At 39.1% G+C, this 19321-nt stretch overlaps 3 protein-coding genes and 1 long non-coding RNA gene across 8 annotated transcripts in view; 2 read left to right on the top strand and 2 right to left on the bottom strand.

Moving 5' to 3' along the window:
• Positions 1-10119, top strand: part of LOC135085576 (copper-transporting ATPase 1) — an 87744-nt gene extending 77625 nt beyond the window's left edge. The window contains exons 23-28 of the mRNA XM_063980347.1: positions 445-574; positions 2033-2168; positions 4953-5095; positions 7437-7529; positions 8116-8226; positions 9955-10119. Of these exons, the coding sequence (XP_063836417.1) occupies positions 445-574; positions 2033-2168; positions 4953-5095; positions 7437-7529; positions 8116-8226; positions 9955-10119 (778 nt within the window). The remainder of the gene's footprint in view (positions 1-444; positions 575-2032; positions 2169-4952; positions 5096-7436; positions 7530-8115; positions 8227-9954) is intronic.
• The window catches only part of LOC135085706 (uncharacterized), a 463562-nt gene that overhangs the window by 99725 nt on the left and 344516 nt on the right, over positions 1-19321 (bottom strand). The window lies entirely within an intron of this gene.
• On the top strand, positions 11711-17205 carry LOC135085697 (uncharacterized). 3 transcript variants are annotated; one of them, XM_063980508.1, is made up of 4 exons: positions 11711-11800; positions 12153-12296; positions 13004-13040; positions 14845-14955. In XM_063980508.1, exons 1-4 carry the CDS (start codon positions 11736-11738, stop codon positions 14869-14871), a joined length of 273 nt encoding a protein of 90 aa, XP_063836578.1. In that variant the 5' UTR covers positions 11711-11735; the 3' UTR covers positions 14872-14955. The 3 variants fall into 3 exon arrangements, with proteins under 3 accessions (XP_063836578.1, XP_063836579.1, XP_063836577.1); XM_063980509.1 differs by having other exon boundaries at positions 13004-13056; positions 14845-14936; XM_063980507.1 differs by lacking the exon at positions 13004-13040 and having other exon boundaries at positions 14845-17205.
• On the bottom strand, positions 17708-19189 carry LOC135085746 (uncharacterized). Of its 2 annotated transcripts, none has more exons than XM_063980544.1 (3): positions 19038-19189; positions 18421-18560; positions 17708-17842 (listed from the first exon to the last, which is right to left on the bottom strand). In XM_063980544.1, exons 1-3 carry the CDS (start codon positions 19111-19113, stop codon positions 17732-17734), a joined length of 327 nt encoding a protein of 108 aa, XP_063836614.1. In that variant the 5' UTR covers positions 19114-19189; the 3' UTR covers positions 17708-17731. The 2 variants fall into 2 exon arrangements, with proteins under 2 accessions (XP_063836614.1, XP_063836615.1); XM_063980545.1 differs by having other exon boundaries at positions 18421-18548.

Genomic DNA, 19321 nt, shown 5'->3' with positions numbered 1-19321 from the left:
TTGTACCCCAATGAGGCGTGAGGTGTTAAGGTACAATGCAGCAACGCATTACATCAATTAATCTTGGGGTACAGCTGCACCTCACAAAAATCATTATCATCATCATCATTTCAGCCACAGGACGTCCACTGCTGAACATAGGCCTCCCCCAATGACTTCCACATCGCCCGGTTGGTAGCGGCCTGCATCCAGCGCCTTCCTGCTACCTTTATAAGGTCCTCGGTCCACCTTGGACGTCCCACGCTGCGCTTTTCTGGACGTGGCCTCCACTCTCGACCTTGCTAACCCATCGGATACTTAATTAATGAATGTAAATAAAAGTGCTTATAAAAATTAACCTAATAGCCATTATAATGCACTCAAAAAGCAACAAATCAACATTGGGGGTACATCTGCACCCCACAAAATACCCAACTGACTATAAACTATTTCTACCTCCATCAGGGTGGGCAATTCCTTCGAGCTACACGGCGTGTGCGTCCAAGTGTTGGCCAGCGACGGCGATGCTGCCTTAAGTTCAGCGCAGGCAGCTGCCAGGCTGCACACGCTGATCAAGACTGACAATGAGGGAGAGGTGAGTCTTTATGCCTTTAGAACGTGTGGCTTATGTCTTTTACCTCTAGTACCCTTTGTACTACAAAGTTCAAGACTATATTGATGACAAGGATGCGTGGTTAGTTCAGTCTGCACATATTTGATGTCCTACCTACTTGAATTTGGTTATTCTTACCGTTAGATAATTCCTGGCAATTAGTGGTGACTGAGTTTGTTCCGGCGTTTCTTCTCAGCACTTGCCATATGTTTGTCTCGAAGCGCTGGTAGGGCCCAAAAGATAAGGAAACATGTAAAGTGCCCCATAAGGGCTACCTTTTCTTTTTTTATTATTCTCTATTGACGTTCATAAGTGCCACTTGTGGTCTAAACTAAATGAATATTTTTGATTTAGATTTTTAGAAGAGAGCTTTATTGATCGGTAAAAATTATTCATTTCAGCCAAATATTGTCCACTGCTGGACAAAGGCCTTCCCCAAAGACTTCCACAACGATCGTCACCATTCGTCGGTCCACCTAGCGGAAGGTCTGCCCACAATACGTCTTCCGGCTCAAGGTTGCCACTTATGACCTCTACTGCTCTAACGGCCTATGCTGGCCTGATTATTAGTTAAGCTCGTCGAACTAATCAATCAACTCAAATCAAAAATATTTTATTCTTTAACCAATTTTTTTTTTGGCACTTATGATGTTGTACAGTGTGATGTTATACGAGCTAATTTAATCAGATCGTAACTAAATACTTTCAAAATGCTCAATTAGTATAAAAAGTTTGTGTAACAACTTTTATTTTTGTTGTTTTTTTCGTAAACAAATCACAAATAATCCTTGTCATTCTGGGAGTGGGTAGTCAATGCGAAAAAACGCTCAACGGTTGGAACGTGCAGGTGTCAGAATGTCCATATGGACCGGCTGTTAGTGTGGCAAAAAGTATGAACGTCGAAATGAGCAATGGTTAAAATGATCTGAAGTTAAAATGTCTTCGGGTTTATTCGAACAAGCGTCTTATTGTGTAATAGCTAACGTGAACACGTGTTTAAATGCATCAAGGTAAAAATGTCCAAAAAAACTCTATTGACTGGACTACAAGAACATTGAACATTTTGACATTTAATTTTATTAATTTAATCATGAGCACAATATATCAGTTAATCATTTTATCTATCACACCTTTTGTTGTACTTGTATTTTATGATGTGTACCATTTGTCACTAAAGCACTGTAACCATGGTAATGATGTACATTTTGACACTGGGACTTTTTGACGTTCATACTTTTTGCCACACTGACAGCCGGTCCGTATGGACATTTTGACACCTGCACATTCCAACCGTTGAGCGTTTTTTCGCATTGACTACCCACTCCCAGAATGATCCCTGTTACTCCTCCAATTAAGTAAGCTACATATTCTTGATTCAGGAGCGGGTATACATTGAACTAGTGATATACAGAATGTAAACGTATATATTTATTCTCACAGGAAGTGGAGCAGGTGGTGTTGATAGGCAACCGGAAATGGATGAACAGGAATGGGGTTCCCGTTCCACGTTCAGTCTTGGAGGCTCTCTTGAGGGATGAGGAGTTGGGAAGGACAGCAGTACTGGCTGCTATCAACGGTGAGACAAACTTATCATCATCATCAGGTCATTTAGTCTCCAAGCTAGTTTCCTAAAAAAAATTTTTTTAGTCCGTCATGTTTAATATCAAAAAATATTGGACACGTATATTTTTATTTGTCAATCTAACAAATAATTACATAGTTATGGTGCTTTGAAGTTCCGCGCGACGTCACACAGTGCGGCACTTTTAAGCACTCATTGACGTCACGGGCCTCTTCTCTTGAACTTTGGCGCGCTTTATCTCTTTAAATTTTCATTAGTTTGAAAAAGTGAAAAATACCTACGTAGGGCATGGATACCGGTATACCGGTATACCGAAATACCGGTATACCGGTCAAAATTTTCGGTATTTTGATACCGGTATTTAAGGGGAAAATACCGGTATTTCGGTTTTTCGAAAAAAGTGATCTAATTTTGCAATATCGGCAGTTTTTCAACTAATGGAAAGTCGTTGATAGGTTTTACACCATCTCTTTTTATTTTTATACTTATTTTTAATATTGATTCAGATGATAATGATTCGAATCATCATATCGATTCCAATAATCGATTGAGTCAAGTCAGTTCTGCTGATATCATTGAGGCGAGGACGAGCATCTTAATAAGCACGAAAATATACGTATTAATTAATGACCCTCTCTACGTCCAATGGCTCGTCACCACACGGCTCCCAAATCTTGAAAAGGGCCGTCTTAACCAGCGTATCCCTGTCAAGCCACACGAGTTGGATTTGCCTATCCTCGTTCCCAGCCGATCCTTAACTACGGTTGCTGAAACTCTTCCCAGCACTCTCTTGAACGACTCTGTGTTATCTACTATGGCTGCTCCTCTTTCTTGCACCCTACTGCACGACTGCGTTGCCTAGCCGTATACCTGGTCCAAGGTTCGACGCCACGAAATCAACTTTGTACGTGTGAAAATAGTTTGAATACTATTTCCCGTGCTTGCAACATTTTTCTTTACTGCTTCGCCCCTATTAGACGTAGCGTGATCGTATAATATCCTATAGCCTTCCTCAGTTTACGAGCTATCCCACACAAAAATAATTATTTAAATCAAACTAGTAGTTCCTGAGATTAGTGCATTCAAACAAACAAACTCTTCAGCGTTTTAATATGAAACTGTTGTTGTTGATTATTGGAGTCGAACCTTGGACCAGGCATAAGAATAGGCAACGCAGTCGTACAGGAGGGTGCAAGGAAGAGGGGCAGCCACAGTAGATAACACGAAAGTCGTTCAAGAGAGAGCAAGGAAGAGGCGCAGCAACCGTAGTAAAGGGACGGCTGGGATGAATAAGGATAGGCGAATCCAACTTGCGAGGCTTGACAGGAATACGCTGGTTAAGGTGGCCCTTTTCAAGGCTTGGGAGCCAGCGGGTGACGAGCCATTGAACTTAGAGAGGGTCATTAATTATACGCATATTTTTTACTTTGTCGAAGATAAGCACGAAATCGGTTTGTCTAAAATATATGAATTTCGTTTTATTCAATGCAGGATTAAATGCCCTTCACCTGCCATGAAGATCAATTTTCTATACTGCAAGTCCTTTATTTATACGGTATAACCATAAAACTGGAAAAATGCCCCTTTCGGGGGGCCCCACCACACCTCCGTCGAAGTCGAAAACTTTAGGAATTATTTCCGATTTGATTAATTTTCACGTCTTATTCTACTGGCCTATTAATAACTTTTCGCAAACGAGATTTACTAATCGTTCTTGGAAACATTTAAACAGTAAATAGCAGTATCTCAAGAAATACCGAAAAAATACCGAAATTTCGGTATACCGGTAATTGAAATTTCAATACCGGTATCAATACCGGTATAAAACTTATTCCGGTATTCCATGCCCTATACCTACGTGTAGAGTATTTTCAACCGACTTCAAAAAAGGAGGAGGTTCTCAATTCGACCCGTATGTTTTTTTTTTTTTTTCTATGTTTGTTACGCGATAACTCCGCCAATTATGAACCGATTTGAACAAATCTTTTTTCGGCGTATAGGTAATACCTCAAGGGTGGTCCCATTTAAATTTAATAATAGAAAAAACAACCCCCAAGGGTGGAAAATTGGGGATGAACTTTTTTATACGCAATATCTCCGCCGATTATAAATCAATTTGAACGATTATTTTTTTGTTGAATAGGTATTATCAAAAGGGTGGTTTCATGCGAATTTGAAGAAAATATTTCATCCCCAAGGGTGGAAAATTGGAGATGAACTTTTTTATACGCAATATTTTTAATTTTTAGTTTTTTTTTGTTTTCACGCATTTGAAGTCGGTTTTATTTTTTTAAAAAGTTAATTATTTAATAAGTTAACTAACGGAATAATTAAAACTCCTGCTTTTTGACCCAGGAAACATCACTCCCCACGATGGCCATTTATCCCTTAATCGCCATTAAACGCTCGCGGTCAAATACCTGCCTTGTCAAGCATAAAAAAAAAAAAAAAAACTTATTAATCCCAGTCAATTCTTGTTTCTTCTTATCACCAGCCAGTGCTGCTCATAGCAGCGTCACTCAGATACTTTAGAGAATGACTGGTAGAGAATGCCACTTGGCATTAAGTCCGCCACTGTGCATTGTTTCTATGTGCAAAAAGTTTAAATAAATAAACAAAAACAAAGTACTCGTGAAATAAAAGTGTAAAAGTGAATTGAAAGATATCAGAAAGGGACTAAAGTCTGGACTAATAAATTCTTAATAAAAATAATGAACTAAATTCAATGTTGTGTCAATGTTTTGCTTGCTTTAAGCAATAATTTTCTATCCATTCCAGACCAGCTAGTGTGTACAATAGGCATATCAGACGAGGTGAAGCCCGAAGCCCATTTAGCGGTGTACTGCCTCAAGAAAATGGGCTTAGAAGTATGTCTGCTTACGGGAGACAATCGCAAGACCGCCGTGGCTATAGCGCGACAAGTAAGTCCTTCACACCCTGTATCACAGTCATATACAGTGTGAGTCACGTTAAAGTGTACATATGAAAATAGATAAAACTAGACCTATTTTTATCGACAAAAAAGAGGTCAAAAACTTTTTGAGATTTTTTTTTAATTTTTTATAGAATTTTTTTTCTTCCAATTACTTATTGTAAAGAAAACGTAATAACTTTTAAACTAAGCGGTATATCCTGATAAAATAAAAACAGTAATAATGCTAAATAACAGGCGATACTGAAAAAATACATAAAATACCCAGAAAATGCTAACAAATAATAAAAAATGAGACTTTTTGAAAAAAATCTGCTTAAAAATTCGTATTTTTTTGGTTATTTTATTAATTTCTCAAAAAAATGCCCCTATAACAGGTGGTTTTTATTACTTTGTATTATTCTCTATCGTATTATCTTTGTAAAACCAAAAATCGCATGTCTCTATCCCTATCACAACATTTGCTATGATCGTTTGAACAAAGGCCTGCCACAACATTATTCTCCGCTACAGGTAGAGACAATTTTAATTTTAACTAAAATGCTTATTTTACTTCGAAATCTTTTGTTTTTATTTGAAATCTAACTTGTCTTTATCAAAATTACAAATCTAGAGCCATTTTCATTTTCGTTGTTAACGAAGCGTTGAATGGCGCGCCCGGAGAGGCTTAGTTCAAACAATCATTGCAAACGTTGTGATAGGGATAGGGACATGCGATTTTTGGTTTTACGAAGGTAATACGATGGAGAATAATACAAAGTAATAAAAACCATCGGTTATAGGGGCATTTTTTGGAGAAATTTATCAAATAACCAAAAAAACACGAATTTTTAAGCAGATTTTTTTCAAAAAGTATCATTTTTTATTATTTCATGGCCTTTTTTGTGTATTTTTTTAGTATCGCCTGTTATTTAGCATTATTACTGTTTTTATTTTATCAGGATATACCGCTTAGTTTAAAAGTTATTACGTTTTCATTACAATAGGTAATTGGAAGAAAAAAAATTCGATAAAAAATTTTAAAAAAATCTCAAAAAATTTTTGACCTCTTTTTTGTCGATAAAAATAGGTCTAGTTTCATCTATTTTCATATGTACACTTTAACGTGACTCACACTGTATAGTACTTATTACACCCTGTGTCATGACCCTGTGTAAATACTTGATATGAGACGTATTTACTAGAACAGATCCACACACTAGGTATTTTACAGTACTAGGCGGCACCTATTCCAATTATTTAAATACTTGATCCACCTAGTATTTTATACACGATTTCCGACCCTACCGTCAAAGTAATAGAGGTTATTATTGCGTAATCCGTAGTCGTGTATTACGCGCACCTAGTATTTCTCGCTAAGCTTATGTGCGAACGTAGAGATTCACTCCGTCTCTGTCTGACCAAACAAATTTGAGCGCGACGAAGCAAACGCACACAAACGTAGTCAAACCATATTCATGTAAATTCATGTAAAAAAGAAAAAATATGTAAATATTTTTATGAAATTGATATCTTTTAAATACGCCAACAAGTTGACAGTCCTAAGCCTGTTGAAGTATGAAGGGAGGAATTATTATTCAATTTCAAATTGCATTATTCATACTACGGTTGTATCTTTTCAAAGAAAATTGTATTTTAAAGTCATATTACGTGGATTAGTCCGCACTAGTCGCGTCAAGTATGCTAAATTACTACGTACTAGGTGGAATAGGTATTTGGATCGAGTATTAATAAATACTAGGAATAGGTGCACCCGGTATCAAATTTACCTAGTATAACCCATCTAGTAAATACTTAACCCTATATGATGGCCCTGTGTAGTCCTTACACCCTATATGTCATAGCCCTGTGTAATACTGCACAGTCCTGTATAAAACGCAGACCTGTATCATAGCCCTGTATAGTACGTAGCTTTTTATCTGTATTTAGTACTGTGCGTAGTCATGTATAGCAGCTTTGTATATCACATAACCCTGTTTTGTATGTAGCCCTGTGTAGAACCTACACCCTGTATCATATTTCCTGATGATCGGAGACATACGAGACTGTGTAATACTTAAATAAAAAAAATTTATATAAGTAGTATATCCGTTAAGCTAGCACCCATACATAACACAAGCATTAAGTTGCTTACTTTGGGGCTAGCTGGCGATGTGTGAAATTGTCTAAAGATTTATTATTATTATTCTCTTTATTAACTTTGGTTCTTAATTTTAAATATTTTTTTACAATGTAAATTATCAAAAAAAAAAATTAATATTATTATTAAATACTACGCAGCCCTGTATAATACTATGTAGTCCTGTATAACACTATTTATTTTTTCTCAGGTCGGCATTAACAAGGTATACGCAGAGGTGCTGCCCTCACATAAAGTGGCGAAAATACAGAAACTGCAAGAACAGGGACAGAAAGTTGCTATGGTAAGCTACTTCGTTTAGAAATAGAAATAAAACAAAGCTGAGTTAGTATTACTCTAGAACGGCTGGACACATTTTGATGGTATTTGGTATTGAGGTAGTGGGCAAAAGTTGATAACACAGCCTTATTCCAATAAAATTGTAACAAAGACGTGTTGCGAACTTATTGGCTATTTTAGATTTTACAATCTATTTGATGCTGACAAGGCAATGCAAGCTGCGCCCTGCCCTTAAGTATTGAGTAAATTACTTGATTTGATTTGGCTACCTGTATAAAGAAGAGCCTGAGAAGAGCCTGGACGCGGGCAGCGCAGGACCGTTAATTGTGGAAAACCTTGGGGGAGGCCTTTGTCCAGCAGTGGACGTCATTTGGCTGAAACGAACGAATCTGTATATAGTTCCAAAATACTGAACTGTCCTATGCATGACATTGACAGTGGGGCGCCACCGTCAATACCGGATCGCTGGTTCCGATTTTTGCCATGTTGGAAACCATATAGTTGAACGATGGTAGCGCCCCCCTGTCATTGAGTTTGGTGGGACAGTTCAGCGTGGGTCATCTATACCGCCATGTATTTGTGTTTGACAGGTTGGTGACGGCGTGAACGATTCGCCAGCGCTCGCGCAGGCAGATGTGGGAATCGCCATCGCCAGTGGAACCGACGTCGCCGTAGAAGCCGCTGACCTAGTGCTCATGAGGGTAAGTCATCATCAGGTCATTATTAAACTGTAAATGAAACCTGTTTTGAGACAAATAAATCCCATCAAAAACAATACTTGTCAAAAAAACCAAGTCTCGCAACTCAGTTGTTCTACGGTAAAAAGTTGTGAGATCCATGTAATACCAAGTCCAAGCCAGGAAATCTTTAACGTTTTACATAAATATATTGACTTGGCCATCGCACTAAATAATTTAATTTACACGTGTTTTCATGCGATGGCCAAGTCAAAATATTTATGTAAAACGTTAAAGATTTCCTGGCCTGGACTTGGTATTACATGGATCTCACAACTTTTTACCGTAGAACAACTGAGTTGCGAGACTTGGTTTTTTTGACAAGTATTGTTTTTGATGGGATCTCATTTCTTTTTGTATTTTGTAGACAGCAGTTATGTATCTAGAAAACTGGACCGAAATTGAAAAATTTTACTCGACTTGGCGGTTGCACTACCGTGCCCCCAAATCTCATTTCTTTTTGTATTTTGTAGACAGCAGTTATGTATCTAGAAAACTGGACCGAAATTGAAAAATTTTACTCGACTTGGTGGTTGCACTACCGTGCCCCCAAATATTTTAGTTTTTCCTTGATTCATACACCAAACACTACTTATATTCCAAATTTGAAGCTTCTAGGTCTGCTAGAAGTGCCTTAGAGTTTTGATGATCGGTGAGTCAGTGAGTCAGTGAGTCAGTGAGTGACAAAATTAAGTAACTTTGACCCGTTATAATTCCTAAACTACTGGTTCAAATTGAATGAAATTTTAAATATACCGTGTCTTTACAATGCCTGCATAGCTAATGAAAATTCAGCCTTCTAGTTTTATCCACAACGAAGTTACAGGCAGTCGAAAATGGCCTGAATTGCTTCGAGAAAAGGATGGTACGGCCGTGCCGCTTTTTTGCTCGACTTGGTGGGGGCACTGCCGTGCCCCCAGATACTTTCTATTCTATTGTATTAAGTCTCCACTGCAGGAGCGCAAATTAGAGAGGGCTAATTGACCAGAGGCAATAAGATGACCTACACTCCCCACGCTGGCCAGACGGGTTGGGGAGGCCTGATGCTCGCATGTTTGTTCCTTATAAATATATTAAGCGAACATCAGGTCTTTTATCTCGCAAAGGACGTTCACTTATAAATGAATTATCTGAGATTATCAGGTCGTCATCTTATCTAAGTATTTGTTATTAGTTTCTCTCACTGCCAGTTTTTTATAAGATTATCTAGTTATTTAAATCCCACCAAAAACATTCTGTAAAAAACTAGCCAAGTCTCGATGGAGCTGCTTGTTTATCTCTAAAAAGTAATGAAATCTAGACAAAGTCGCGCCAAGTCTATGGTTCTTTACTGCGATTTCTTTATTATTATAGTTAATGTTGTGTTACTTGGCCGTTGGAGGGTACAAAACCAGGTGCTCCATGACACCATTACACTAATCTGTCGCCAGAACCGCTACCCATTGACGATGGAAAATTGCCACTTGGAAAACGTTGATTCAATAACCAGTCAATTGTAGGCTTGATAAAGCTGCGTATTTCAATAATACTTAATTATGATTTATCTTAATAAAGATTGACTTAATAAAGAAGAACAACGGCCAAGTCACACAACATTAACTATAAGCAAATTTTGGAGTCGGTTTTTTTTTTATAAAATTTTCCAGTAATCAATGTAGTCCAGTTATTTTTTAAAGGTTTATTTTGTTTCAGAACGATTTACTAGACGTAGTGGCGTGCCTCACTCTCTCTCGAGCCACGGTGCGGCGCATCCGACTCAATTTCATCTTCGCCTCAGTATATAATCTGCTGGGAATCCCGCTGGCTAGCGGCGCCTTCGCCGCCTATGGGCTGCAGCTGCAGGTAAGAGCTAGATAGGTCCTTGATTCGATTCCCAGCGGCGGCATTTTATTAGGAGCTTCTGAGCTAGATCGGGGCAGTCTGACTCAGAGGCCCAGTGGGGAGGAGGCAGTCTTAACACATAGGGAGGTAATTTAACACAAAAGAGGGGTAATCTGACACAGAGGGGGTAGTTAGACACAGAGGGAGTCATCTGACACAGAGGGAGACAGTCTGACAGTCCACCACAGAGGGTGAGGGCAACCTGGTCTAGTAGAAGTTGGGAGTCAAGTCTCGTCTAGCATAGGGGGGAGTATAGGCCTAGGGGACTGTGTGGCCCTAATGGAGAGGGGCATAGGAGGAAGTATAGGCACAGAATAATAATAAGTACTACGTACAGAAGTTTTACTTCGCGAAGGTATTTAAAAAAATGTATGCTCAATGTCATTAACAATATGGTGTAATTTAGCCTGTCTCAAGAGTCAAGCACCATTTTGTTGACAAACGTCAGTGATCGGCACTGCGCCGAAGCTATAGGGCTGACTTCGGTAAAATGATGTGACGTGAGGTGCCAAACTGCGGAAAATGGCGGAGGAAATTCATGATTTAGCATGAATATCATGAATAATATTAACTACTTATTTACCTCTCAGTGTCTTGAGGCAACTTAAAAAAGTACATTCTGTGTTTTTATTATTATTTAGGCAGTTAAATACTGCACAGTATTTAGTACACCATTTTCTTTATTTTCTTCCATCATACACAAGAATACGCGTGCGAGAGTCAATGTTCGCTCGTATGTGAGGCCTTGTCGAATAGTATCCTGTAGGTGGGCCATCGTGCGTGTTTTGTTTTCGATGTAAACTCGCGGAGATGAACAGGCCTGGTATAGGCCTTTATTTTGAGTGAGTTAATATCCTAGATTCTAAGCTAGGAAGAGGTAGCCTGTCTTAGAAGGGGTATGGATACATCTATAGGTAATGAAAGCTGTAATGGTGCTTGAGTTCAATTCTCAAATGGAGCATTTTTGCTTGGCTTGTTAGAGCAAGGGGCGGGAGGCAGACTGACCCAAGGGGGCTCAAGAGGGGTTGTATTCCCCACTAATCTGGGGTTAAAGGGGTTGTATTCCCCACTAATCGGGGGTTAAAGGGGTTGTATTCCCCACTAATTCGGTGTTAAAGGGGTTGTATTCCCCACTAATCTGGGGTTAAAGGGGTTGAATTCCCCACTAATCGGGGGTTAAAGGGGTTGTATTCCCCACTAATCGGGGGTTAAAGGGGTTGAATTTCCCACTAATCTGGGGTTAAAGGGGTTGTATTCCCACTAATCTGGGGTTAAAAGGGTTGTATTCCCCACTAATCTGGGGTTAAAGGGGTTGTATTCCCCACTAATCTGGTGTTAAAGGGGTTGTATTCCCCACTAATCTGAAGTTAAAGGGGTTGTATTCCCCACTAATCTGGGGTTAAAGGGGTTGTATTCCCCACTAATTCGGTGTTAAAGGGGTTGTATTCCCCACTAATCTGGGGTTAAAGGCGTTGTTTGGCCCAAGAGGGAATGTCAGTCTGGGCCAGGTTAACGTTTAAAACACTAAATTGATATGGATAACGTTATTGAGATCTGAATTAACAAACATTTATTAACCTCCACAGCCGTGGATGGCTTCAGCAGCTATGGCGATGAGTTCGGTGTCCGTCGTCTGCTCAAGTTTATTGCTCAAGACGTAAGTGTAACATGTACTTTTGCCTATATGTGACAAAATATATTTTCTTCAATACAGGGTATCCCAGAATGGGTGATTAATTCACCATATGCTCTGGGAAGAAAAAAAATCCATACAATTAAAATTCCATAAAAGAATAACATAAGTAAAATGTGAGTTTTTTTTTTATTTAATTCAACCATTCTGAGACAACCTGTATACAGTGTTTTAAAAAACCTGTCCGTTCCGAAAATTTATGATCCCTGTTCTCAAATAGTAACTTGTTTATGAAACTTGAATGTTTACGTGTATTTTACATTAACGAAAACATATACTATTTTTTTTTTAATTAATTACCAACCGATATTTTCAGCTTCAAGAAAGCGACAGCAGAGGAACTGACCACCCCCGAATACCTGCAATCAATCCACCTGGAGGACCTGGACTCGGTGTCCGTGCACCGAGGGTTAGATGATAGATTGGATCCAGCCGGCAGGGCAGCTTCGCCTCTTGCCAAGTTAGTATAATATCTATAGGGTCACTGACTGACTCACTCATCATCATTTTCAGCCATAGGACGTCCACTGCTGAACATAGGCCTCCCTCAATGCTTTCCATGTTGATCGATTGGTAGCGGCCTGCGTCCAGCGCTTCCTTGCTACCTTTATGATGTCATCGGTCCACATTGTGGGTGGACACTGACTCACTCACTCATCACGAAATCTCAGAAACTACAAGTGCTAGGAGTCTCAAATTTTGCATGGGGGTTCCTTTTAACGCGTAGGTGCTCAAATTTTACATGGGGGTTCCTTTTAAAGCGTAGGTGCTCACTAAGACGAAAGAGGTAAAACGGGATCCACGCGTGCGAAGTCGCGGGCGGCTGCTAGTATATTATATCCACCACACTTACAACACCACACTGTAACCACCCACATAATAAAATGCACCTATATGTATGATTCTTTCATTCTGTTCTGATGCGTCATTATGACACAATATGTCAGACAAGTAGAATTCCGCCTTTAATCATAGGCTGAGTTGCACCATTTAACTTTAACCGTAACTATAACGATAACCGATGTTTTTTTATATAGAATTTGACAGATTTTTGACGTTTGTCAAAGTTAAAGTAAGATGGTGCCACTCATCCTTAGTACCTATATTTTTTCTACTAACGTACAGTAGTTGTATCTCACTCACACGCTGTTTTCTCTGTCGCACCAGCAAAGGGGCGGAGTCGTGGAAGACTGCACTGTTAAAGGTTTAGTTGTGCATCGGTGTGTAGTATTTGAGTTTTATTTGCGTTTCTGTTTGTCCGTCCTTTGGCGGTGGAGGTAATATTACAGCTGTTTTAACCTTTTCAGCGCCACGCAAATACAAAATGACGCCACGCTTAATAAATTATGATATCAATATAATCATTATTATTCAGTTTACATAATACTCAATTAGCCGGCTACTGACATTATTTTTAAGGCGGATAAATCAATCGTTGGCGGGCAACCTGATGTACGCATGTATCCGTCATTGGCGTTGAAAAGGTTAATGGAATATAACGTCCGTATTCACAAACATTACCATGAGGTCTCAGTGCGCGTGAACGCACAGGGTGACACACGAACCAATCACAGAGCTCTATTCAACGCTGTGCGTTCGATTTGCTGCTTCACTTAAGCAAGCATCGTTTGTGAATTCGGGCGTAAGAAACTATCGATCTAGCGCTTAAGTCAGTCAGTGCTTGAAGTTTGGGAGCGGCTAGGGTGATATTTTTTTTTTTAAAGAGATAACTTGGCATTGTCATTCTCACTAAAATGTCTCTGGGGTGGTGGCGTAGTGAGGCGGGTCGTTACATTCCCTCTAATATGGTCGAGTGAAGCGATGGCTGGTTCACTCGTCATGTCTGTGAACAGGCGCTGCTTTCGGGGACTGGTCAATCAAAGTTATTCAAATTTATGTATGCGAGTCATTTCTACTAGTACCTTAATATGTAAGTCTAGATATTAGCACGTCACTACCTTGTTTAATATACCACGCAATCTTGTATACCTACCCATTCTTATGAAACACCATACAAGAATGCATGGTAAATTCAGTGAACTGCTCCTGAATCGAATGTACCTACTACTACTATTTCTATTTATTTATATTAACCGGCAGACAGTGGTGACTGAGTTTGTTGCGGCGCTTCTTCTCAGCACTTGCCAAATGTTGGTCTCGAAGCGCTGGTAGGGTAAAAAGATTATGAGACATGTAGAGGCTTCTTAAGAGCATATTTTATGACGATTTGTAAGAACTATTTATTAGTCTAAACAAATAAAGAAATTTTGACTTTGACTTTGAGTTTATTGTGACGGTCAAACGTCAGCCAGACTTCAGATTTGTATGATACGTCACGTCATAATATGTCAATGTCTCCCCTCCCGTGCCGCTCCTATACCTCAAGCACTAAGTTAAACGCTAGAGCTATAGTTTAAAATATGCTATTAAAATTGCTAAAGTACTGTTATATTTTGTGTTTGGAAGGTGTTGGTTTTTGATTTGATTTGTTGATTTTTGTCAAGGCTCACATATACAGGTTGTCATTTTTCTTTCAAGCATGTTTTTTTTTGTTTGCTACCATAATTAAAATAAGAAAAAAATTAAGAAAGCATCTTAAAATTATTGGTTTACAATCTATAATCAGACATGGCTTGACGTACTCCTGTGGTCAAGACCAAATGACCTGTGTGATGATGATGATAATCGCATAGCTATGCCACTGATTTTAGAATTATGCCTCTGTGCGTTTGGTTTTACTTGTATTTATGTATGTGTTACTTCACGCAATCTTTTATTACATATTTTGACATTTCCCATAATGTATTTTATTCATTCAATACAATATTAGTAACCTTATGACGTCATATCCATACTAATGTTATGATTCATACGAAAAGAAATGTAACTCGACATTTTGTCATCATATAAATTGTACCATCTTCGATTGTACTACAGTCGATTGTGAATGTTATTTGGGGCTAATCATTTTAAAAACTTCTCGATTAATAATCGATTACGATTTACAGATTATTCCATCGAAGCAAATCGAATGAGGGCTGCCTTCTACAAGAAGACGATGACCTGATGACTGTCTCTTTCATACCAAAGCGGCCGACGCGAGAGCAACCGAGCTTGAACGGGTAGACGTAATTTTAAACCGTATTATTATAGGCAATTGGGTTGAATTTAGCCTGAAGGTTTTCACGGGAAATGCTAGACTTTGCTGAATGTATAATCAATCTTAAATCCATCGAATAAAGTGCTATTTTGTTGCAGCATTGTGATTCACTCTTGTTTGGGATATTTGACAACTTTTATTTCAAATATGACGTATAAATGTTTCTTCTCTGTCATAAAAACTTAAATTTTAATTGTAATATTTATTTTTAAATGTAACTACATAGTTGAAGACTTTTATAGGCTTAATATTTTTAATAAAATAATTATGTCTTCTTCATTATTTCAAATTATCGCTCAAACTAAAATTTAGTACTATCATCACAAATTAATTTAGAAAAGTACTTCTTTAAGGCTACAATAAAAATTGGCTAACAAATTGGTATATTTGCAATTGATGGAAGATTTAATGTACAGGTTGTCCCAAAATTATAGATGTCCTACACTGAACTGTCCCTGCTATGACATTGACAGGAGTGCGCTATTGTCAATACTGGGTTGTTTATAGATTTTGATTTTTGTTACTTGACGTTTCAAAATTGTTGAACTATAGCGGGCAGCGCAGGACCCTGCATTGTGGAAAACCTTGGAGAAGGCCTTTGTCCAGCAGTGGACGTCATTTGGCTGAAACGAACGATAGCACGTCCAATGTCAGTGTGACATGCTAATTTTGGGACATCCTGTAGAAAAAAAATGACGTCATAAGTTGGTAATTATAAAATCCTACTACCTGCAAGGTATATCTATAAATCCTACTACAAGACGACGAATTTCTCCAATGGATTTTGAATTGTATGTCTTTACTGTAAGGTTGAAATTCAAGTGAGAAGATGTGATTGTATTTTATGACAGCTGTAGTGAGTCAGTTGTACTGCAAAAGTCGATCTTATTTCGTGTGCAGTAAGGGTTATATTACAGTCTACTACATGGGGTTTTGGTGTGCCTGACTTGTATGCTTTATTTGTGGTCCCTTTCCCTCTTGTGTTATTTCTAATACGATAGAAGAGGCTAGGAAATTGTATGTCGACTGATGGTCTTACTTATTTATGACTTGGTGTAAGAAAAATGGCGGGAATAGATGAATAAATTGTACGATAGCACTCAAACTTAACTTTAACACCTTATGTATTGGTCTAAAGCAGTATTTCCCAAAGTGGGCGATAACGCCCCCTTGTGGGCGCTGCAGGCTTAAAGGGGGGCGGTAAGAGACCCAGAAAAAAAATCGGGACGTTGTGTAGAGGCTTGGGAGGCGTCATCTACTAGGAGGACTCTTAGACACCAACTGAGCTCGACTCTTGACTACAAAAATGGGGGCGCTAAAAAATAATTTATTCTCAAAGTGGGCAGTAGACTAAATAATTTTGGGAACCACTGGTCTAAAGCTTAACTCAGACAGTGCCTGGGGTATGGAAGCGACGAGGGTGTTTTTGTGGATGTCAAACGTCTGCGAGATTTTAGATTTGGATTCTCTGTCACGTCATAATATTATGTCAATGCTACCCCTCCCGTGCCGTTCCCATTCCTCAGGCATTGTCCAATGAGGGCTATCGTTTTTATACTTGACAGTTGGCACCCCTGGCGATTGACAGGACCTTACTCTACAGTGGCGCCATCTTGATGAGTGCAAATACGATAGTCCTCCTACCACTTTAGCGCTCACCAGTTGGCACCACTGTCTTCGCTACTCGCAAGTGACAGGACCTTACTCTACAGTGGCGCTAACTGGTGAGCGCTAAAACGATAGCCCTCATTAAGCACTAGACCTAGACTAGACTAGTAAGGGTTATCGTTTTGGCACCATGGTGGCGCCACTGTAGAGGTCATGTCAATCGCCAGTGTTGCCAACTGTTAGTATAAAATCGATAGCTCTCATTGTAAGATGCTTATTTGTAATGAAAATGGTATACTTTGTTGTGCTATTGACTGAACATAGACTTTTATTGGCCATAGATTTCGCTTCGCTCCAAAAAACTGCGCGCAAAAAGATCTATGAAGCACTTTTATTCCACAGATTATGTATGGCTTGTATATAGATGTTTTTTACTATTTTATTGTATAGTTACCGATATTATACCTGTGTTGATGTTGATATAATTTTGTACAAATGATTTATTAGTTAACATGGTATCTCAGTAATCATAGATACAGTGACGTATATAGTTTAATATTATAATGCCTTCCGTAAAATAAATATTCTTTACTTTTAAATATTACGTGCCTTTTTATTTTAATAAAAAAAATACATATCTTGCCTTATCTACCTTATGCTGTCACCATGGTTGGCTGGAAGATATATCTTTAGAGAACGAAATGAATTGATGGGGTGTGAATGGCAAAGCCAAATCATTTTCCTGTCGTTAGACCGAATTTATTTGTCTGACGTGTTGTGACGTGACGCATCAGAACAGATTCGGTTTCATTCACTAGTGTTAAATCGTGTCGTGATGGCTGACGTGTCGCATAATGTTCTATTCCGTTCTGATGCGTCAAGAGTGACACAAAACCTTATACAAATATAAATTCCGGCATTAAGCGATTGGCGCAAGTACACACTATGCGGAATATTGTCCAAGTCGAAGCGCTAGTCGGCACAGAAGAATGGCCGACGCACGAGCGGGGAAAGGAGTAAGTAACCGAGATGGTGTTCACACTATTACGTCTTGGCATAGTGTACACTGTACTTGACCGATATGGAAATGAAACCAATTGTCTCCCAGTATAGAGGTTTATTCCAAGTCACTTCTTCGTCATGGCGTCCTTGAAGGCGCTGGCGCCCGCTTGCAGCGCGCTTAGCAGTTTGGGTCCCTGCTCCGCCAGCGTCTTCGTGAAGTCTTCTACATTCTTTTTCTGGAAATACCGACTTTTATGAGTGATTTTTAAAACGACGTAAATAATAATTTGTCTCAAAATATAGGCAGTCAGTCCGATGTCGACACCCTTAGTGACAAGCGAAGCCACGATAGCCGAACGGTGAAGGGGTCGGACTGGCCGACTCGTGATCCGGGGAACGCGGGTTCGATCCCCGCCGCTGCTCGACTATTGTGGTGTGGTGAGCTCACTCGTGATACAAGCATATTTAGCTTAGCACGAGGGGTTGACGGGAGTATTAGTAAATTGTGTAATAACAAATTACTAATAATATTTTTGTGTAATAAAAAAAGCCACACGGTGCGGTGCGGTGAAGACTTGACTAGAGTGTCAGGCAGTCCTACATAAGAGAAATATACGAAAATCATCAGGCCTCCCGAACCTATCGGGCTAGCGTGGGGAGCCAATCCTTCCTTTTGCCTCTGGTAACTTAGCAAAGTTCGTCATTCTACAATGGAGACCTCAGATCATAGAAGGGAAATGGAGACTAAGGTATCTGACCTGTTCTCCTGTAGTGGAGGGAGACTACATGAGCTGATGATTATGCAATATCTTACTTGTTCATCAGCTATTTTCCCAACAGCCTCCTTAAACTTGTCCAGCTCCACTGCTTGTTTGTTCGCGCAGTCCGTGAACAGTGCGCGTGCCTTCTCCTCCGCTGCTTTCGCGTCTTCTATGATCTTCGCTAAAAGCATTGCTAGGTTATGGTTAGAATTTGTTATGTTTAGTGGCCAAGAGATGGCGTTGCTTTTAAATTAGATTGCGGTGGTGTAAAGTGGTGGATAAGTGTTGCAAAAGTTTGTAAAGAAAAACAAACATAATGAAGTAAGTAAGTAGTAATTTAGTGTAAGATATTATTTGCCTCCATAACCCAGTGGCGGATTTACAGTTTTGCCGCCCGTAGGCTAGGGTGGGGTTGGATCTTTATTTAATTTTATCTTCTGAAATCGAGTAAGCGTCATCTGAAATCTGGCGCCCCTAGGCCGCGGCCAATACGGCCTATTGACAGATCCAGGACTGCCATAACCCGTGTGCCAGCGTGGAGTGTAGATTTCCATATGCCTCTGGTAAGCTTGATACAAGCGTGTTCCGTGTGTTCCTGCAGTGGAGACTTTTAATGACCTGATCATGGACCTGATGATGATGACTAAGTGATTAATTCAAAAGTGCTTACAGTCTTTCAACCATTTTATTAAACTCTCAACGTCAGTTTTTCCTTCTTTCTTTAATTTTTCGAATGCCTCATCCATTATGTGTTGTAATTTTACCAAAAACTTGTTTATTTTGTTTTATTTACATAAAAATGTCAATAGACATGACAAAAGGCCAAAGTGATATTGTGTTTTTTTTTAATAACTTTTAAATCGAGGTTTCAACCACATTATCATCAGAATCACAAACTGTGCAACAAGCCAAACAACAAACGCCTGACAGAATGTAACGAGCAAAAGTATTTTT

This window comes from Ostrinia nubilalis, chromosome 29, assembly GCF_963855985.1.
Source record: "Ostrinia nubilalis chromosome 29, ilOstNubi1.1, whole genome shotgun sequence".
Taxonomy (NCBI): Eukaryota; Metazoa; Arthropoda; class Insecta; order Lepidoptera; family Crambidae; genus Ostrinia; species Ostrinia nubilalis.
The sequence above is the reverse complement of the archived record's forward strand: the minus strand, read 5'-3'. Positions and strand labels throughout refer to the sequence as shown.